General features: G+C 53.2%; 7 protein-coding genes across 7 annotated transcripts; 3 read left to right on the top strand and 4 right to left on the bottom strand.

The window, feature by feature from the left end:
* Positions 1-179: 179 nt before the first annotated feature.
* Positions 180-1,556, top strand: EI97DRAFT_463182 (TPR-like protein). The gene is made up of 2 exons (XM_033801336.1): positions 180-790; positions 853-1,556. The coding sequence occupies exons 1-2, from the start codon at positions 197-199 to the stop codon at positions 1,288-1,290; spliced, it is 1,032 nt and encodes a 343-aa protein (XP_033658258.1). The 5' UTR covers positions 180-196; the 3' UTR covers positions 1,291-1,556.
* A 5-nt stretch (positions 1,557-1,561) lies between these two features.
* Positions 1,562-5,082, bottom strand: EI97DRAFT_428828 (uncharacterized protein). The gene is made up of 2 exons (XM_033797300.1): positions 4,582-5,082; positions 1,562-4,523 (listed from the first exon to the last, which is right to left on the bottom strand). The coding sequence occupies exons 1-2, from the start codon at positions 4,869-4,871 to the stop codon at positions 1,988-1,990; spliced, it is 2,826 nt and encodes a 941-aa protein (XP_033658257.1). The 5' UTR covers positions 4,872-5,082; the 3' UTR covers positions 1,562-1,987.
* Positions 5,083-9,182: 4,100 nt separating this feature from the next.
* On the bottom strand, positions 9,183-10,461 carry EI97DRAFT_471682 (uncharacterized protein; the record flags this gene model as incomplete). The annotated part of the gene is made up of 2 exons (XM_033801834.1): positions 9,183-10,135; positions 10,188-10,461. Coding segments are annotated over 2 exons (849 nt in total), but the record flags the coding sequence as incomplete, so codon positions are not given.
* A 163-nt stretch (positions 10,462-10,624) lies between these two features.
* EI97DRAFT_428825 (U6 snRNA-associated Sm-like protein LSm6) lies at positions 10,625-11,562 on the bottom strand. The gene is made up of 3 exons (XM_033797299.1): positions 11,289-11,562; positions 10,967-11,080; positions 10,625-10,913 (listed from the first exon to the last, which is right to left on the bottom strand). Exons 1-3 carry the CDS (start codon positions 11,419-11,421, stop codon positions 10,870-10,872), a joined length of 291 nt encoding a protein of 96 aa, XP_033658255.1. The 5' UTR covers positions 11,422-11,562; the 3' UTR covers positions 10,625-10,869.
* A 114-nt stretch (positions 11,563-11,676) lies between these two features.
* Positions 11,677-13,331, top strand: EI97DRAFT_490886 (uncharacterized protein). The gene is made up of 3 exons (XM_033802245.1): positions 11,677-12,028; positions 12,085-12,874; positions 12,938-13,331. The coding sequence occupies exons 1-3, from the start codon at positions 11,727-11,729 to the stop codon at positions 13,100-13,102; spliced, it is 1,257 nt and encodes a 418-aa protein (XP_033658254.1). The 5' UTR covers positions 11,677-11,726; the 3' UTR covers positions 13,103-13,331.
* A 219-nt stretch (positions 13,332-13,550) lies between these two features.
* On the top strand, positions 13,551-14,548 carry EI97DRAFT_388757 (Trm112p-domain-containing protein). The gene is made up of 2 exons (XM_033796191.1): positions 13,551-13,887; positions 13,955-14,548. Exons 1-2 carry the CDS (start codon positions 13,702-13,704, stop codon positions 14,192-14,194), a joined length of 426 nt encoding a protein of 141 aa, XP_033658253.1. The 5' UTR covers positions 13,551-13,701; the 3' UTR covers positions 14,195-14,548.
* Positions 14,549-14,674: 126 nt separating this feature from the next.
* Positions 14,675-19,135, bottom strand: EI97DRAFT_367809 (uncharacterized protein; the record flags this gene model as incomplete). The annotated part of the gene is made up of 4 exons (XM_033795109.1): positions 14,675-15,962; positions 16,390-18,325; positions 18,377-18,923; positions 18,974-19,135. 4 exons carry the CDS (start codon positions 19,133-19,135, stop codon positions 14,675-14,677), a joined length of 3,933 nt encoding a protein of 1,310 aa, XP_033658252.1.
* Positions 19,136-19,805: the final 670 nt, after the last annotated feature.

The raw sequence follows: 19,805 nt of genomic DNA, 5'->3' as shown, positions 1-19,805 counted from the left end.
AAGCAACCCAAGCTGCCCGCCGGCCTCCCAGTTTCGCCGAACATTCATTGGAAGCTCGGGCCACATCTCACAACCAAGTCCAGCTCCTCTGCCTACTACACAGTACATCAATTGGAGTGCTACTCTCATTCCCAATTCCGCAACGCTTTCTCCTCCTTTCTTCCTCTTCCTCCCATTCCTCCCACCTCAACCCACGATGCCCCCTCATCCGCCCAACCTCCTCACTCCTCCCCAAACCATCACCCCCCAAACCGCGCTCCTCCTCTCCCAAAAAGCCCCTCGCATCCTCTCCTCCCCACCCAGTGGCTCCTCCCTCCCCTGGCCCCTCTCCCTGCTCTTCTCTCCCGAGAACCCCTCCACCTGGACCATCCACGAGAACCTGCTCCTCTCCTCCCTCCGCACCGGCGACGACGCCTCGGCCCGCAAGGCCCTCGACCGCCTGACCACGCGCTTCGGCGCCGACAACGAGCGCATCGTCGCGCTGCGCGGCATCTACGAGGAGGCCCAGGCGAAGACGGACAAGGAGCTCGAGGCCCTGTTCCACAGGTACGAGAAATTGCTGCGGGACGACCCGACCAATTTCGCCGTCCGGAAGCGGCGTATTGCCGTGCTGAAGAGCCTGGGGAGGACGAGTGATGCCATCACCGCGTTGACGGTGCTGCTTGAGAATAGTCCTACGGATGTCGAGGCGTGGGCTGAGGCGAGTGAGTTGTATGCCTCGCAGGGGGCGTTGAGCCAGGCGATTTTCTGTATGGAGGAGGTGTTGGTCTTGGTGCCGAATGCGTGGAGTGTGCGTCTCATTCATTTCCGTCGTGTGCTATTTGAATCGATTATGCTGATTATACCTTTTAGGCGCATGCACAACTCGGCACCCTCCACTACCTCCAAGCAACTTCGTCTTCTCCTCCAAACATCTCCTCCCTGAGCACCTCCCTCCGATACTTCAGCCGCGCCCTCGAACTCAACGATTCCTACCTCCGAGGCTTCTACGGCCTCAAGCTCGTCTCCAAAAGCCTCATCCCTTTACTCTCCGATTCGCCTACCAATACTGCATCCTCCAGCAGCAAACGCAAAGATAACAAGGACAAGGACAGGGACGCAGCAGATGACGAAGATCTACCTCCCCCATCACTCGCAACCGTGAAAAAGCTCGAGGAACTCGCTACCAGCAGACTCGGCGAAATCATCCGAAACTACAGCTCCGGGAGGAAAGGGTGGACGGGATACGATGAAGCGGAGGTGATTGCAGCGCGGGAATTGTTAGATCGGGACGGCCAAGTGGAGAGGTGAGCGCGAGTGGCCTTTCATCGGTTGGAATTGCGCCTTGGAAGCTCCCGTTGGGGGATACGAAACCCCTGGTAATGGGGATAACCAGGGGAAAAGGGGAAATGCTTCAAAATTGCTGAGGCGGGACTTCAAGAGCGACGAAGCGGAATGGGCGTCTGGCGTTGGGCGTATGATACCCGTTTCGTAGGAAATGGGAGCTCGACTTTTTGGGCCTGGGGAAATAGTGTCCATAATACCATGTGGCGAAGGAAATACATCTTGAACTCTGCATATACTCACTCCTCTAATATCTTGCATGTGACTCAATATGCGATTATATTACAAGTATCTTGCCTCCCCTTCCATGCTCTTCCCCTTTCCCAGCTCTCCTCCACATTCATGCCACTAATGTATTACTCGTGTACCTCAACCGCTCGCTCTAATGCAAACCCTGCGTATACAGAGAACGAAGGAAAAGAGAAACGAAGAAGAATAAATCTGCTTTTACCACAACAAATACCGCTGGATGGAGAGAGAAAATGAAGGAGAGAAATGAGGAAAGGAAGAACGCCAGCAAATGCAAACTCCTCTCCAACAATAAAACACCAAATAAACCAACGGTCCATCAGCACTCCATCATCTGAGAACCGAAGAAAGACCTCGACCCGTCCAACAGGTATCCACCGCTAACAATAAACCCCATCAACCACCCTCGTCACCCTCACAACCCCTCAAGCCCCCTAACCAAGTCTCCCAAATCTCCCAGCCCACCATCGTCCTTCTTCTCCGTCACCTTCCCACCCAAAAACTTACTCTTCCTCGCCTGAGCAATCTTGCCCCAATCCTCTTCCTCATTATCATCCTCCTTCTGCCCCTGAGACTTATTCTTCAATATCCCCTTGACCTTCTTTTCCGCTGCCGCACCTCCGGACGCTTGCAACGTCATCGAGCTTCCCACCGTGGACTTCGAATCCGCACCCATCCCATTGCCCGTAACGACCGGTCTATAGCGCGCCGAGAGCCCGATATTCGAACGCTCGCTCGGTGCAATCGAGGGCGTGTAGCCATTTGGTAGCCCAGATGACTGCTGGAATCCAGGCATGGGAACACCGATGGTCGAGTACGGGCGATTCTGCATCGCCCCGTTCGGCTGTGGGCCAGCGACGGACATGATGGACATGGGACGTTGTTGAGCGTTGCCTACGCCTAGGAAGGCCGGGTTCTGAGGCAAGTTCTGCTGCTGCGGGTGCTGGAAGCCCCCGCCATTGGAAATCATTGACATGCGCGGATCTTGGGGCATCTGTTGCTGAGCGAACATTGCGTTCTGGGCCTGGAATGCGAGCATCTGCTGCTGTTGATACATTTGCTGCATCATGAGGTCATTTTGCGGGTACATGGGGTACCCCATCATGGGCATTTGCATTGAACCGCCGCCCATCATGTTCATGTTCATCGTCATGGGGTTCATTCCCGGCATTCCGTTCATCGGCATCGGGGACACAACGGACATGCGGGTCGAGCGGTTCGGGTTGCCCATTGCGTTCATTTGGCTGCTGAGGGCGCCGGTAAAGGGGCCTGCTGCGGGCATCTTGCTGGATGCGCCGCCCATATACTTCTGCTTCGCCAGATCTCTCATTTGTATTTGATCGATCAAAGATGTGTATTGCGGTTGGGCCTCGAGGGGTATTCCTCCCATAGGCTCATTATACACCGACATAGCACGATTATTGAAGCCCATTGACTCCCGTATCGATGGCCGGACTAGGCCGTTGCCCATGACAGGTGGAAATGGGTCATCGGGCAGATTCCGCGCAAAGGGCGGTCGGTACGTCGAAGCTCGATTGCCTAAAGCGCCTGTAGAGGACGGACGGTCCGGGAGAGATGGCGTAGAGGATCTGAAGTAGGACGGCATCGGGTTTGGGGGTTGACTCGGTGGCTTGTTACGACTAGGAAATCCGTGCTGTGCGAGAACGCCGAGAGGAATGTCCTCATCACTCCATTCGTCTGCTTGCAACGACACCTCCGAAGGGAAACCGGCTGACATGGACCCTTCGGGGGCTCTCGCCTCAGTGGGCGCTGTGGAGCGTCTCATATGTTCCCGCGCAATCCGCATCTGTTGCTGCTTTCTTATCAGACGCTGTTGCTCTTCCTGCTTCCGAATGGCATCCTCTTCATCGTCCTCATAATCATCCTCTGAGCTATCGTCGTTCGATTGCATGATCTGCGTCTTCTGGTGCAATTGGAACTCGGCTGCCGTCATCACTCTTCGCATTGGCCCGCGTTGAGACGGATTCGCAGATGTGGAAGCCGCATTTTCTCTCAATGGAGACAACGGCCTCCGGATGGTCGTCCGGTCGGTATTTGCTGAGCCGAACATTTCCCCCTGTTCCATTTCACGGCGAGGGGATGGTGTTGCGGGCGTACGTAAGGCGCCTGAACCCGCACCGCTGTTCGAAGGCGTTGATGCATAGGAGGCATCGTTCGACATGGCTGCAGACAACGACGTGCTAGACGGATTCGGTTCAGGAGCATTTAGTGATTTCCTCGACTCAATGGACTGCCGCACTAGCTTCGCGTCCTCGTCTTCGAACCCTTCGTCGTTGAGTTCCGGGCTGTGTGACGCCACGGGTGCGTACTCTGGGTACTTGTGGGGCGGTACGGGGGGTGGGGACCTGTCCTCAACCGGTGATGTTATGAGATTGTCTCCTGAACCACGACTGTCCCAAGACTTGGGCGGCGGTTCGATATCTAATTTCCGATCAATCCTGATAGGTTCAGACTGGAACGTACGCCTCCCTTGCAGTAACGATCGCCCCGGCTGCCCTAAAGACTCACTTGTGGGCGCCGGGGACTCTTTCCTGTCCAAACCACTAAACAAGTCATCGAACCCAGAGTCGCCAAAATCCAAGTCTGCCTCTAGTTTCGGCGCAACAGCTGTACTGGCGTAACTTGAGGTCGTCGTTGCTCGTGCGCGAGCGGCGCCGACCCCTGACGCAGACGAGTCATGCTCTCCGTACGGCCTTCCAGAGGTATCATTTGGCCTCGAGGCAGGCGGTGGTGGGAGCTGCTTTTTCACGTTGCCCATCGACAGTGCGCCCGGAGAGCTATTGTGCTGGGTGGTATGCGGGCGAGAGGGGAGCGCAAACATGTTATCACTGGGATCGGACTCTGCGGAAGACGGAAGCGTAGAACTGGAGCCGCCACCATGGTATGGTCGGGACGAAAACGATTGTGCGCCGCTGCTGGACTTGCTGTCGCTGATTATACTCAGTTGGGGCCGAATGGGGGCAGTAGCATCCTTCACTTATCACTTACCGATTCGAGGAAGAAGGAGAGTCCTCGTCGACGGAGCGTGTCCGCGCTTTGCCCGAGCTGCCAAAGGCGCTGAAGCGTCCAAACTTCGAAGTCTTCTCGTGCGCCTTCTTCAGCGCTTGCTCCTGCCTTTCCTGCTTTGCTTTCTCGATATCACTGCGGCTGAGCACGCGAAAGCTGCTCTGCTCCGTAGAGGCGGGGGCGGTGAGGTGGGTGGAGGGATCCGCGTCGTCGAGGACATTGCCGGAGGATCTCCTTCGCGGCTGAAGGAATCCTAAGCCAGGTTTGCCCATGTTGAACGATTGTGTGAAAAAGGGGCGAGGAAGGCCCTTCGTGGCGGCAGAGCCTAGGATGTTATCGAAGTATGCGGGGATGTTTTAAGCAGGCATGTGTATGCAGTAGAAACGATATCTCGGTCGGGGTATGGATCGAAGAGAAAATGGTAAAGCGATGAGGTTGCTCCGGCGAGGAAGGACAATGAGTGACTCTCACGGATGGTCCCACTGGATGGTTGTCATCAGCATTAGCTCGTTAAACACGGTGCGAATGGTTGAAAGAGCGAATAGCCATTCGGTGGCCTGAACGGCTTTTCTTAGAAGCAGCAGGTGCGGCTGGAGCAGACGTCGAGGTGGCTGGATACGGGATCTAAGCAAGTGGGTGTGTGTTGTGAGACGGATGGACTTCGGCGTTGCGGCGGAGCAAAGAGAACACAGCTAATGGGGGACTTAAACGTCGCCTAGATGCTCAAATGATGAATGCTCGGGTCCGCTCCGCTCGAGTCGATCGCGCTCTGCCAGCGTCGGGTGAAGGACAGCAGCCTCTTCGGGGGTCGCAGTCCCAGTTTTCTGCCACTGGCTCGGAGCTGCCCACGGATGGGACAGAGCGCAAAGGGGGGGCGGACGGCGACTTACCAGGGAAGTTATATGCAGGTAGGCGCGGCACGACTGTGTTCGAGCAGTTCGTCACAGGGTTGCACGAGAACGAGTGACTGGTGGGTGGGCCGACTGGTGTGGTGTGCAGTGGCAAGAGAAAGAAGGACGGCGGCCAACGGACTGCTGGTGGTGGGCACGGGCAAAAACGTTGGATCTGATGGAAGACTGCGGATGAGGGATAGGGAGTTTGTCGTCCGATTGATCGACGATGTACAAGACGCGTAACAGGATCTTTCCGATGCAATACAGTCGACCTGCGTACCGTTGTGTAAACAGGTTAGTGTTGCCAGGGGGCTTTTCGGGAGCAGACCGAGGATGGTGGACAAGACCGTGCTGCAGGTGTTGTCGTGGATTGGCGGCCGGGAATGGCTTTCCCTCCCAGACAATAGATCAATTCACTGCCCGACCGCTCACTCTGTCTTCACACAAAGAGCATGCAAAATGTGTTTCGTGCCGTCCTCGATCGGTATCTGTCCTGTGCCGGCAGCTCCGTAAACCAGGGCGGTAATATTGATGCGGCTTCTTTGGTCGCAGTTCGTTGCCTGGCCCTAGTAGAAGAATTCGGTATCGAACAATGAACATGTGTTTGATAATATCGTAAGCATCGCCTCGTCGCCCAGTCATGCCCAACCCCCTGCTCCGCCTTGTCTCGTTTGAGCGGTAACAGTCCCCCTAAAATAAGCATCCCGAGCTCCATCGCGGCATCGCCTGGGATGGCGTCCAAGAAACTTCCAGGCGCAAGACCTGCTCCCTGAACGCGCTCTGAGTACTCGCCATCATTCGCCAGCCGACTCTTTCTGCGGATGGGCCTCGCTTCCAAGGAAGCTGCATCGAATTTGCTGAAATTGCGGCAAATGCTGTACACAGTAAATGCTGCAATTTGTTGTTGTCAAGCTTGCTGCCACAGCTCCCAGGAACATCCACGTCCGCAAACTGGATTCATCAGCCTTCCAAGGCACGCCATTATTGATGGCCTCATCCTGTGTACTGTGTAGAATCCCTTCCTGCTCGTAGCGAACGCCAGAAGATCGATTGAGGCGGCTGGCTCGTACAAACTGATTCCGCGCGATCCCTCAGCCTCCTGTGTCAACCATCCCACTAAAGTTTTACTCAGTATCCGTACTCCGTAAAATACTCCACCTTATCTTACCCGCAGCAACAACAGCCTCAGCAAGACAGCTGTCCCTGGATTTGCTAATGCTGCATTATGCACTGTCTGACATGGCCCCTCCTACCCATCCGAGGCGGTCATTGCTACTTGTACTGTGTACAAGAGGGGATGACCGGGTTAGTGTTAGGGTGCACGTCTTCGTGACCGTGCTGCTAGTACAGGAAGTTTCGCCGAGCTTCTTGCGCAGAGCGATCGAAACTTTTAGAACTCTGTTCGTCGAGCCCTACCAGGACGTGCGTGAGCGGTTGACGTACCTACAATTCATCGAGCAATGTCACATTGAGCAATGGGCTCTCGACAGCCATCCTAGCAGAGTATGGATGTGTGGACACACCCTCTACACAGTAGACTAGGATGCTCGGGTACGTCGACGAGCATTCCATGGGCCTGGCCTAGTTGTGTGGTTTGTCGAGTTCCTTGTGTAGCATGATGGTCCCCACTTCACAGCCCCTCTTGCGTCTTGTTTTGTATGCTCGTTCTCTCTCTGCTACTGCCTTTCTTCATGTTCGTACGACATCTCATGGAGGCTGGAACGCCAGCAATTCTCTTTTCTTCTTCACCGTTTTGATCGTTTACCGTTGCCATGGGACACCATTCTTTCGAGGACATGCCGCCACGTAATCGTGCCTGCAGTGCAGCATTCGTACGTCCATAGTCTCCTCCCTCTTGTAATCCACTCTAAAACAGCGCCAATTGGGCTTCTTGATTCCATCTGAGCAGTGCCGGCGATTTTCTTCTTCGTTGAGGAAATGGCGCGACCAATCATCCTTGTGGAAAGACCCTAGCTCCGATTGGCATCTTGCAGGCTTTCTATTGCTTTACAAATGAAGCGTTTCAGAAAGAGACATATCGTGTTTTCCATCTTAGCTATGATTGGGACGCAGAGGATTGTGAGTGGGCTTTTGTCTGATGTATCCGGCATGGCCATCTGAAATACCACTTGTTCTTCTAGGACTTGATATGGTTCGTTCGACTCGATCTCCGGAATCTCGACGGGGTTCAAGACGTGTCTCAGGTCGTGCCGTATGGATTGAATGAGTTCTGTCCCAACCCATATTGACGTTCCGACAACCTTCCACTTGATAACTATATCCCCCGGGTCAGTTGTCCATCGAGCATTCGACTAGACGCTCCGTTCGAAGACCGTGATTGCGAGGTGCCTTGGGAGGCGCAGGCATGACTATCCATTATCTGAAGGCGTGTACTGAAGGAATCTCAACAACCACAGCTCCGAGGACGATGTTCGGTAGTGGGGACGGCGCGAGTCCCCAGTGTAGGAGACATTCGTCTTTGATTTCCCAAGGCCACAGGGAGGGCGATCCTACGTCTGTCCACGATGTCTTGGTCTGGAACGAATCAGCGATGTTCTTTTCATTCTTCCGATAAAGTATGAGCGGAAGATGGCGGAAGTTGTGGTGGCACTTACCGGCGTGAGGAACAATCCACAAGGGTGTCGGGCTTGAGGAGACACCTCTCTGTCTCGGGAACAGTGTCCACTGTCCAAAATGCGCCTTTTATGTTGGACCTCGCCGAGAACGAGTATCGCATCGCTGATGTAGCAACAAAAACATGGAAGCGTCAACGTTGTGCTCCGGCGCGATGAGGTTAAACCCGATAAATAAGGGCGTGTCAGGGTACATTGTACCACTACAGTGGGCTGGACCCAGAAGATTGCATGGATTTCATGTCCATGGGAGCCTTCGGTGTTGGTGTTCGAGTATCGGCTGACATTGCGTTGGGGCAGAGCTTGGGTGGTGACTTGAGCGTTCCTTCCCTAGTTCCTTCCCTATAGATCAGACAGCGACCTCCCCACCGCTATGTAATCGAACTGTATCCTTGAAAGCAAACCATGGCCGTAATTATTGTGAATGTAAGACCAATTCCCCGTCTTGTTTCGTGCGTTCGTTCCCTCCGGCAAGAGACTCATGCGTATGCTGCTTCTTCGTACCTTCTGGGTCGTCATTGCAGTATCAAACTGGCGGCACCAAATGAAAATTCTATCAAGAAAATCCGGCTCGGCTTCTGTTCCCAGGTTGTTTCTTTAACGGAGTAGGTCATAGCAAATAACACATATGCTAGTATAAGCAGTCGCATTGGTGCAGTTAGAGATAGCGTCCCTGTTTAAATGCCCGGTGATCAGTCCTGATATTGGCATCTCATATCCAAACTACGGACCTTCCACTCTGTTAGGGAGACTTGACCCTGACTTTCTAGAGATTGGCTATTTACAGGCATGTGGCAGAAACCTTCTGCTCAAGATACCTTCGTGAGTCATCTCACGGCTAGCATATAAGTCTGATATGGTCTGTCAAATACCTTCAAATCGACAGTCAACCCGTACTACCAATCCTTCGCGTGACTATGAAGAGCCAGATTTCTTGATATTACAGCTTAGCCTCTTGCGTGAGGGACAGGAGGCTTTTCGAGATGATTATCCCGTAGTTATTCCCTTTGGTCAGCTTCTACATAATTACGCATGCCTGTCAACTCCATTGGACTGCTGTATCCAAACTACGAATGCCTTAGCGTACGGCCTAGATGCCATGTATCCTCCGCCCCTGCTCACTATTCCTCACTTCGCGGCGGAATGCTTTGCCATATGAGCAGCTCCTGCGCCATCTCAAGGCATCATTACTCAATGCAGTCAGATGTAGGGAAGCAATACTCGGGAAAAGAAAGATACTTGTACAGACGGCAAGGTCGCAAGAACCTATACATGTCTTACCCCGACACGACCCCAGGGTATATAACTCCATGACAAAGGAAAAGAAGAATAAAGGAAAGTAAAGAAAGCAAAGCAATGAAAAGCCAAGTGACGAGATGGATAATCCGGAGCCCACCTCATCCTCCTTCTACCCCCCTCCCTCAGCGATCCCCTACTACTCCTCATCCTCTACATCCTCCCAATCTCCCTCCTGCTCCTCCCCTCCGTGCTCCTTCTCTTCTGCCTCTTTCTCTTCCCCCTCCTCCTTCCCTGCCTCCATCTCTTCCTTCTTCCCCTCCTCCTCAATCTCCTCCCCCGCCTCCTCCTTCCTCTTCCTCTCCAACAACTTCTCCCTCTCCAGCTGGCTCAGCAACCTCCCCTCATCATCCAGCCAGGAATTCTCCGCAAGCCAATCGTCAAACTCTGGGTCTTCGGGCCTCAGGCTGGAAGGCATCCCCGGAAAGAACAACGGGATGGGGTTCCTGAATGGCCCTACGGGACGCTTCTTCCAGGAAGGGGGCGAGCGGCGAGGAGGCAGCACGGGGGCTCTTGGTCGGCGGCGACCCTCACGCTGATGGGGCGCCGGGAGGCCCTGGACCGGGAATTGGCGGGAGGGGCCGTGGCCAGGGATCGGGGTGTTGACAGGGAGGGTTCTGCGGCCCACGGCAGCCTCCTGCTGCTGCTGGAAGAGCCCCTGGGGGACGGGAGGATAGGCTGATGGACTGCCTCCGAAGAGGTCCGCCATGGAGGCTAGGTATTCTTGTTAGGTGCACTTTAGCAAAAACGGAGTAGTGATACTTACGTACGAGGGCAGTCTGCTGCCCTTGGTTGGTCTCGGGAGCTCGAGGCTCCGGGGCTGGCTGCTCCATGGTGGGAGGCTTGGGCTTCTTCAGCTTCTTTCCGCCGAAGAGGGAGACCGTTAGGCCCTTCCAAAAGGGCTTTTTCTCAGTCATGGTGATGGGCAAGAGCGAGCAGAAGAACTGGATGTATTTATCAGAAAGAAAGTAATGAAGAGGTGGAAGTGACGCGTAAAGGTTGCTGTGTGAGAGGAACTTGGGGTTGTGGAGGTGGGAGGTTGAGGTTGGGTGAGGGAGAGAAATCGAAACAATGGGTGAAGCGAAGAAATAGTTAGAGGTTGGCTAGGAGGGCAAGAAGCAGCAGTATGCACGGACGGCAGAGGGGGCGCATGGAGCGCGGGCTTGAGTGGACTGGCTTTCACTGAGCGAAGAGTATTTTGGCAGTGAAAGTACATACATTGTATACGGAGCTCTTAAACGCTCAATTTCTTATCCGGACCCTCCATCAAAGGCCATCAGATACACGGAAAGCAGTCCGATTCAGGGTAGTGACATGTTTGAGTTCATACAGAATCATAATAAGGGTAATCTGGAGCATGAGCTAAATCCTCGCATGTTGATCTGTCATATCTATGTAACCCAGGCTCCATGACGCCTTGCTGTTTGCCACCACAAGTAAACACGAGCTCAGTTCTTCAGGTTAGGGCTTTTCCCAGCGGAGATGTAAGACACTGGAATATTTCGTTAGCCAAGTAATCAAGTCTAAGTGCCTTCAAATGCGTACCGTTATTGCCGCGAATGAACGAGTCACCATATTGGCGAACTGCATAGCCGTCGAGGTATTCCCTGGCACCTTCGAGAGCGATGTTCATATACCCGTCCACTGACTGAAGTGTTCCTATCCCTTGTGTTAGGCATATGCAGAAGGAACGAAATGACAACTCTCTCGAGCCTCGGGAACGAGTCTCGAGGCGCAAGCATCTGAAGATTGTGGCTCAAACATGCCCATCCAACGGATACACGCAACGGACTGAATGATAGGATTGGACTTGAATAGGCAGAAGTGTTCGGATCAAAAACAGTGAAAAGAAATACATAGTACGCACCCGTGAAGACTATCCCCGAGTTCAGCTTCACCGTGACATCTGAGCCGAGAATATCTGTCAGAAAGCCGCTTGGATCTCCTCCCTCGCCCTCGCCATTCTCAAGCGGCTTAGCTTCTTGCTCCGGGGTCGACATTGGGACTATGAAAACGGTCTGGCCAAAATTGAAACGGTGGAGACGGATGAGCTGACTGGGGTTGCCTTCAATTACAAGCGTATCGGTTTCAAATCCTGCGGAGTATCTCTGTATATGGAGATGTGGGGAAGACAATGTTCAGCATCAAATGCTCCCCATATGCATGTACAATGTGATACTTGGCGATCGTCGACGCACGGACCATCTGTGACGGAGCGTGACTACGCGATACCGCCCCACTGCGCGCATTCGACAACTTTATTGATGCACCACTTTTGACGCGCTCACCACACCCATGCGCCAACATGACAGAACCAGAGAACCCCGAACCTCCAAAGAGGAAGCGCTTCGCCTTCAAGAAGGCAGAATGGCAAGCGAAGAAAGAGGACGACGACCATCGCGACATGTTCAGCCATTCAAATGAATTCAGAGATATTATCGCCGAGGAAAATAGGAGGAAACAAGAAGCTAAGCGCAAGAAGGAGGAGGAGAAGAAGCGCAAGGAGGAAGAGAAGCGGGAGAAGAAGCGCGCGAAGTTGTCACTTGAACGTGAGGAGGGGCAAGGCCCGGGCAATGCTTCCCTCGAAGATCACAAAGAGCGGAGAACGTATGCGTGCTCTTCTCCCTGTATGCGCCTTCGAATTGCGGCTGATGTCACTCCAGGAAAAGTCGAACTCCTGTCTCCCCGTATCGCGCAAAGAACAACAGCTCCCTCAGCACGCAGTACGACGCTCTCACTGAGATCCGTAAACCCTCAGCCACAATCCCTTCGACCTCCGAGATCATAGATCTCGGTAGTCTTTCTAGTTCAGAAGACCTGGACAACAAAGACACCAAATCTACCATGACCCCGCCTTCGACTGCGCCCGTCAAAAATGAGGAGGACGATGTTGAGGAAGTAGTAGACGTCGAGCTGCAGAACATGATACGGCAACGGCAAGCGACGAGGCTGGATAGCATACCAAAGAGAGACCCGCTAGATGACAAGATTGTACAGCTTCTCATAACGTCAGAGATTCCAGGCTCAGCACCCCTCATAACCACGGTAAAGACAGGCCACCCAATAGGCAGGGCGCGGACCGCATGGTGCGTATATAACCGCTACTCCGACGAACAGACTCAAAACATATTCTTCACGTGGAAGCACAAGAAACTGGTGGATAGCACGACAATAAAGCGGTTAGGGATCAAGCTGGACCCCAGCGGTGCCATCACGGTAGATGGTACAGCCGAGATATACGACGATGAGAATCTGCCTAAGATACACGTTGAGGCGTGGACCGACGAGTTGTTTGCCCAATGGAAAGCCGGAGAAGAGCTGAAGAAGAGGAAACCTGAGACACAGCCGCCGATCGAAGAGCCAGAGCCCGTGCAGCCGGAACCAGCGAAGGCGAATATCAGGTTAAAGTTGAAATCGAAGGAATATCCGCTATTCAAGATTGCGGTTCGTCCTGTAAGTGTGTTTGTGCTCCAATCGAGCATGCAAAGCGACCGGAATTGTACTGACGATATTCAGGACACGACGATCGAGCATCTTGCTTCTGCATTCCGGGAATACAATAAGATTCCCAGCAGTCAACCGATTACGCTGATGTTCGACGGAGAACGACTGCGGCCCATGGATACCATAGAGAATACCGACGTCGAAGATATGGAATCCATTGAGGTTCACCTGAAATAGTCAATATCGGAACTTCATTATTGTCCATAGTCTCCGAACACTATATACGGCGTATTGGGTGGCAGGCTGAGGTTCACTTGGGAGTACTTCGGGGATTTTCAACCAGGATTTTGGGCGAATACTGGAGTCTAGGGAAGTTGGGTTGCTTCTGCTTTTGCTACGATACCCTTTTCATGTCACGAGAATGAATGCAGATTTGAACGGCCCGACGTAATATTGCAAATGGATGAAGCTATTTTGCGACAGATGAAGAACTCGCTAAATGTGGAAGCGAAAATACCCCTACTCCATGGCTCCACAAAGTGCTTCACCTTTACCTCGTAGATCGCCGCCGAATGCTCTCATGATATGTACTGTCAGTGGTTGAGATCGCCAAGGCACTAAAATAAGCTTAAACTTAAACTCTTTCACCCCGGTCTTCCGCACCCCGCCGTGAACGAAAATTCACCCACTCAAGAGCATCATTCCCTTCCTTCCTACTGGTACATAACCCAATCAACCCACGCTATCTCCACTCCTACTTGGACATCCTCGCCTCCTCCAACTTCCCAATTAAGTACCACAAACCTAGAAAAGACAGAAACAACAAATCCACCAAGATGAAGCTCCTAACCCTCAACTTCCTCACCTGCGCCATCAAAACCTGCAAATCGTCGCCCTCGTCCTTCCCCTTGCACCCGCGCGACGCAGAGCTCGAAATCGTCGAGGCCGACCTGAACCTCAAGTTCCTGGAGAATATCCTGCCGAGGCTGATGTGGGATGAGCTGAGAGTTGTGGTTGACGAGGTACACTTCATATCTATCTTTCGAAAATGATGAGTCCACGTCGCTAATATGAGGATGAATGAAATAGCTCGGTCTCCCAACCCTCCCGCCAACTATTCCCACGAGAGCAGACCTCGTCGCGCCCTCCTCCCCCACCTCCTCATCTTCTTCATCCGATCCGGCTCCCAGCCAAACCGCGCGCGATCTTCACCGCATACTTATCGAGACGTGTGTGAGGGAGGGGAAACTGGTGTGTGGGAACTGTGGACACGAGTATGCGGTTAAGGAGGGGGTTGCGAATTTCTTGCTGCCGGCGCATTTGGTTTAGGTGGTGACAGGGAAGAAAGGAGGGATGAGAGGACTGGGGAGTTGTCTGAGGATTGAAAGGAAGGACTGCGCGGATTGTTTACGTGGGCGGTGGAGGAGATCCACAAAAGATGAGATGGATCGGCTGGCTCTCCATCAGAGCGATTTTTGGCGCATTGTGGAAGAGGAGTGACAGTGACACAGACCACAAGATATGATACCCTTTTCCTTATCTAAAGTCAGAGAGTATGGGATATGGTGTCCTACTCTCATACATACAGGAGACACCACCCGATGCAAATCAAAAGCAAACTCCGGGACTTAATGACGGAGTCCATTCGAACGTAGTGCTCTCACAGCTGCAATACCAAATCACAGAACATGCAAAAGCCATAGGATGAAGTCGAGACGCTGTGTCCATTCCCTTTGGTATCTACGTCCACTCTCAAACGCCCGAGACGCCTCTCTCTCCCTTATTTGACACCCTTCTTTCCCCGTCCCCTTACTGCCGATTAACCTGCACCCTCTTATCCTCTCCCGCACTCACGATACCCACCTCCCTCTCCCACCGAACACCGAACACCTTCACCCTCTCCCCATGACTCCTCGCCTTCTCCACGCCCTGTCTCTCAATCACGTACACGCTCTCGCCCACCTGACCCTCGCCTACACTAACCGCCGGCCTCACGCTCCTAACATCCCATATCCTCGCTGTGCCGTCGTGTGAGCCCGAAACCAGGCCGTATTCGGAAGTGGGATTCGTGTCCAGGGATACAACGGCGTTGGTGTGCCCGCGCAGCGTCATGACGGCAATCTGCGTGGCAGATGCCCGCGGGTCAATCAGCGTGATGTGCCGCGCCGAGGTGCCCGTGGCTAAGAGATTGAGTTTTGGCAGTGCCGTGAGAGATAAAAGGGAATGCCCTGTCGTCCTTGTATCTACGCATTTTGACGTCGGCAGATCCCAGGTCCGAAGCGTGTGATCGTGTGAAGCGGAGTACGCGACAGTCGCATCGTCGGGTTTGAAAATGACGCTTGAGACCGGAGAGGAGTGGCCGCTAAGTGTGCTCAGGGCGCCGCGGGCGGGAACCGTTTTATCGGGTCTGGAGAGCCTTTGCCGCTTATTTGATGCGGTTGTGGAGGTTGGGAGGAGCTTTTCTGGAGCGGCGGGGCTGTCTTTTGAGGTACTGGAGAAAAGGGAGATGGTGGTGTCGGCGGAGGCGGAGAGGATGCGGTTGGAGGGGCCGTGGACGGCGATGTCTTCGACGCCCCAGTTGTGGTTGTAGAGTTCCAGGGAGGGTGTGATTGAGCGCGCATCGTCGTCGTATTTGTAGACTCGGACAACGTTGTCGAGGCCGGCTGCTGCGATCTTCTTGTCTGAGAGCCACTTTGCGGTCTTCAAGCTTGTTATCCTGCCGCCGTTGTTCGGGGCCGTGGATGTCGCTAAGACGTCTCCAGATAGATTCCACACTCTTAGTAGGCCGTCATAACTCGCGCTCAATATCCTTTCCTGTCCGCTTTGCACGCCATTCGACCATACTCCCGCCGGCGAACTCTCCGTCAACACGTCCACCGCAGAGACCCAGTCGTCGTGCTCAAAGCTCGAGACATGTAGTGGCGGTAGTAATGCGCGCGTGTACTCGACGTTCAACGTGGACTCGGCGCTGATTCCGTTCTGCGTGAGGAAATCGTCGATGGAAGTCCGGAGAAACTGGCCATTGACGAGGAACTCGAAGGGAATCGGCTTTTCGGTGTGGAGGAGATTATTCACTAGGCGTGAGAGGTCTACTCGTCTCAGGGCTAGAAGGATAGTCAGTATGATGTGTATATGCTTAGTTGCATGCCGCAAAGCGTCTGTCCAAGTGAAAGCTTACATGTTGGAGCAAAGAGCAGCCGCGAGTCCTCTGGTATTTCGATATCCCCATCTCTGGTGGTAAAACGTAGCTGCACCTTGGCAGACTCTTTTGCTGAGGAGTCCATTTCGAGGATACGTTGGGGTTGTGAATTGTCCTGTGTTCTCTGGGCTCCAAGAATCTGGAGATGGAAGGAAATTTTTGAATCGGGTTTAGCGCGGGACGAAGGTCGGCATTTTCTATCTCAAACTCCGACCTCGCCTGTGCTTCCACATGATCGGCATACTCTTCAGAATGTTATATATTTCTCTATGTTGAAGGATTGCAGGAGGAGTCCAAGGGATGCGGTACGGTCGCCTTGCTCTACCTGGTCATGCTCGTCCTGCGAATCTCCGAAATAGCCTTCCTGCGGTGCTCGCTCTCTGCGAACAGCGCCTTGATCAAGTCCACCACCTCCTCCGCATCCATCTCCAGCTTCAATTCGCCGTCCGTCCAGAAATACCTGATATCAGCAAGACTCGAGTCGAGAATCTCGCTGAGATACTGGAACTTGAACCAGTTGGGGGTATAAATACTCGTCATGTCCTTCAGCTCTCCAGCATCGTCAGTTGTCTGGAAAAGTGACGATAGCGAAGAGAGGGAGACACAGTATGATCGGAGTTTCTTCGATTCTTCCTCTGCAATGTCAGTCATCTCCTCTACGTCATCAATAAATTTCGTAAGCGCCGTAGCGACGATAGAGCCGAGTGATTGTAGAAGAGCTGAGTGTGAGAGTATGTCCTGCCAGTGCCTTTTGACTTCTTCGATACGATCTATCGTCATGGCGACCGCGTTGTCGCATTCGGCGTCAAACGGAGGCGTCGTGCAAGTCTTGAAACCTTGAGCACCGCTTAAGAGATCCTTGATGATCGTACGTTGTGATTCCATCTCCCGACCATATGCCCGCTTCCCGAAACGCTCAATTGCCCGAATGTCATCATCGAAGTTCAGTCGCGCGGATGAGCGAAGGTTGTATGGTAAAGGAGACGACTTGTCCCGTTCAGCTTGTTCTTTCACAAAGGTCCGCAGCCGATCGGAGAGTCGTGTGCAGTCATTGTAGATCAGCATGTTTCCCGCGATATCCTTGGAGTAGTACGAAGCCGCCGTAGCACGGTACATAGCTAGTACAAGTCCAGGAATCGCGTATAATCCCACGCTTGCGTGAGCGATGCCTGACTTTGCCAGGCCAGGATGGTTGAGTGTTGCAACATCTGCAACGACTTGCATTATGAGCTCGATGATAGCGTCAGGAATAGCGGTGACCGTATATGTTTCCCTCAATGTGACCTCCTTTTCTGCGCCTGAATGTTGCGGGGCAGTTGTTTTGCCTTTGCCAGTCCGCTGTTCTTCCGGCTTTCGCGTGCTTAAAGCAGGGGGCTCTGCCTGCTCCGTCTCTCCCTCGTCTCCCCAGTCCCAAGCTTCTGCGTCCTCTTCTTCTTGGCCGTTGTGCTCTTCCACCTTACTCTTTCCTTCCGTCCCAGGGTCGGTGCCATCTTCCACTCGAGTATCCTCTTCGTCGTCCCATGCGCTCATGTCCTCCTCTTCTACCTGCTGTGAGGGGGCTGGTGCGGCATCCTTTCCAGATGGCTCTTCCTCTTCTTGGACCTCTTCCTCTCCCCATTCTGCTCCCCATTCCTCCTCCTGATCTTCCTGATGGCCGAGCATGGCATCGCCTTTTGAGACCATCTGAGTCTCCACCCTCTCCACTGTTTTCTTTTCCCGGACAAGCTTAGGCGAAAATTGATGTACTCGCACAATTGCGGCCTCCTTCTGCCTCGCAAGCCATATCTGAGCTGATTGATCGACCCAGTGGCGAAGCCGTTCCTGACCAGACCACCCCAATTCATCGAGATACTCAGCCAGTCCTAGTACGTAAGATAGTAGCTCCTGGAAATCTTGGACGCCATCAGTGGACAACGGTACGGCAGGCAACAGCCAGTTCTTGATTAATCGATTTGAGATAACTGGAACAAGCTTTGCGGATAAGCTTGTTGCAACCGAACGGGGAAGGCGAGTGCTGAGGTATTCGGCTATAGAGTGGATATCCTCTAATGCAGCCTTTACGCCCGTATCCTTGATCTGCCCAGTGATTCGGATATCGGCACCCTCCACCGCGATAGAAGATAAAACTTGGTTCGAACCTGTAAGGCGCGGACAAATGATGACTTTGTCGAACTGGCGCGCAAATGAACTTATGAGGCCTTCCAACAGACCTAGTTTGGTGAGAGCTTCCACAACCGTATCGATTGTGACAGACTTATCCTCTGAATTCCCCATTAGCATATCTCTCTGCACTATACGTTGCCATAGCTCACTCTCCACGGTCTCCTTGCAGCTGATTCGTCCGGCAGACGAGTCAACCACGAGCAGCGCATTCCATAACTCGGTCATATTCCCCACAATGGATTCTCTCAACTCGGCGGCTCGGTTCTGCAGAACACCTACGACCCGGGCATTCGCCACGGAGAGATTCGGGGACGGTAATGCATCGCTAGTGGGTGTAGGTGCGGCGCTGAGCCGGGTAGTGATGACACCAACGACCTCGTCCAGCTTATTCAAGGCGCCCAAAACATCTCCATGCACAGCATTATCTTGTGCAGCATCTAGCAATGAAGTCAACTCCTTCAGGCGTGTAATGACCTGAACCAGATTGTCGTTGTATGCAATTTCCGAGTAGAGGAGGCTGAGCTTAGCATTTGCGTCTGCCAGGCGTGATGCGTGTTCCTCCCTAGCCTTGGCCTCTTGGACTATCTCTTGTGCCGTCTCCTGGGAGCGTTTGATGTCTGATTGGAGTTTGCGTGCTTGTTCAATCCACCCGTCTACGTCGGGAGCGGCGTCGCGGGACACTTTACGAATTTCGTCCTACCATATGCTTGTGAGTTTCAGATCTGCAGAACTCGGAGCCAACGTACCTTTGTTTTATCACGGGCCTTGCGGACGACTTCGAGGAGCTTGGGTAGAGCTGTTGGGGAAACAGGTGCGGAGGCCACCTGTTCCGACTGCGGAAAAGAGCCATACTGTACAGATTGGAGAAGGGCTTCTCCAAGCTCCTGATCTGGGACCGTAGGCGCCATGGGACTAGACGAAGAATGGCATTATCGATTCAAGCCGAGTTTGCGCAAACCTGACTGGTCTGCTGTGTTGTCATAGCAAATACAGTAGACGAGGTACTCATGGAAGGAGTGATAGATGGATAGATGGTCATAGCGTCAGCCCTACCAAAGCCACCCGCATATCCCCCTCCATCCCCCCACCCTTCAACACCACCCCAGAGTGGCCCTGTTCAGCAATATCACAGTACATCGAGAGCCTGAGACACGAAACTCCGCCTGGGAGCAACAGCAACCTACCTTTCTCTTATTGCTGTAAAGAGGAGTGGGCATTGGATAGCCTGGACTACGGCATTGCTTTCCGCCAACGACGAAACCGTCAAAGACCATTTCTGAGACAAGCTGCAGCGCGCTGCAAGGCTTGTGTTGTTCCTCTTCCTTCTCGCCATCGTTTCAGCTTATTTGTAAGTACATAAGATTGTAACAAGTGATATACGTTCATTTGTTTATTCCTCGTTTATTTCATTTGTGGAAATGCAGAACCAACATCCATTATCTTCCTTTATCATTTCTGCTTCACCCATGTTAATATCTTGGGTCAAGTATCCTTAGCTGCCAAGCTTCGACTTCGGTATACACATGAGCGTATCTATTAGTCCCCGTGCGAGCTTGGTCACGTTGTTCTGCATATTTT

The sequence above is a fragment of the Westerdykella ornata genome (genome assembly GCF_010094085.1).
Source record: "Westerdykella ornata strain CBS 379.55 unplaced genomic scaffold EI97scaffold_1, whole genome shotgun sequence".
Taxonomy (NCBI): Eukaryota; Fungi; Ascomycota; class Dothideomycetes; order Pleosporales; family Sporormiaceae; genus Westerdykella; species Westerdykella ornata.
The sequence above is the reverse complement of the archived record's forward strand: the minus strand, read 5'-3'. Positions and strand labels throughout refer to the sequence as shown.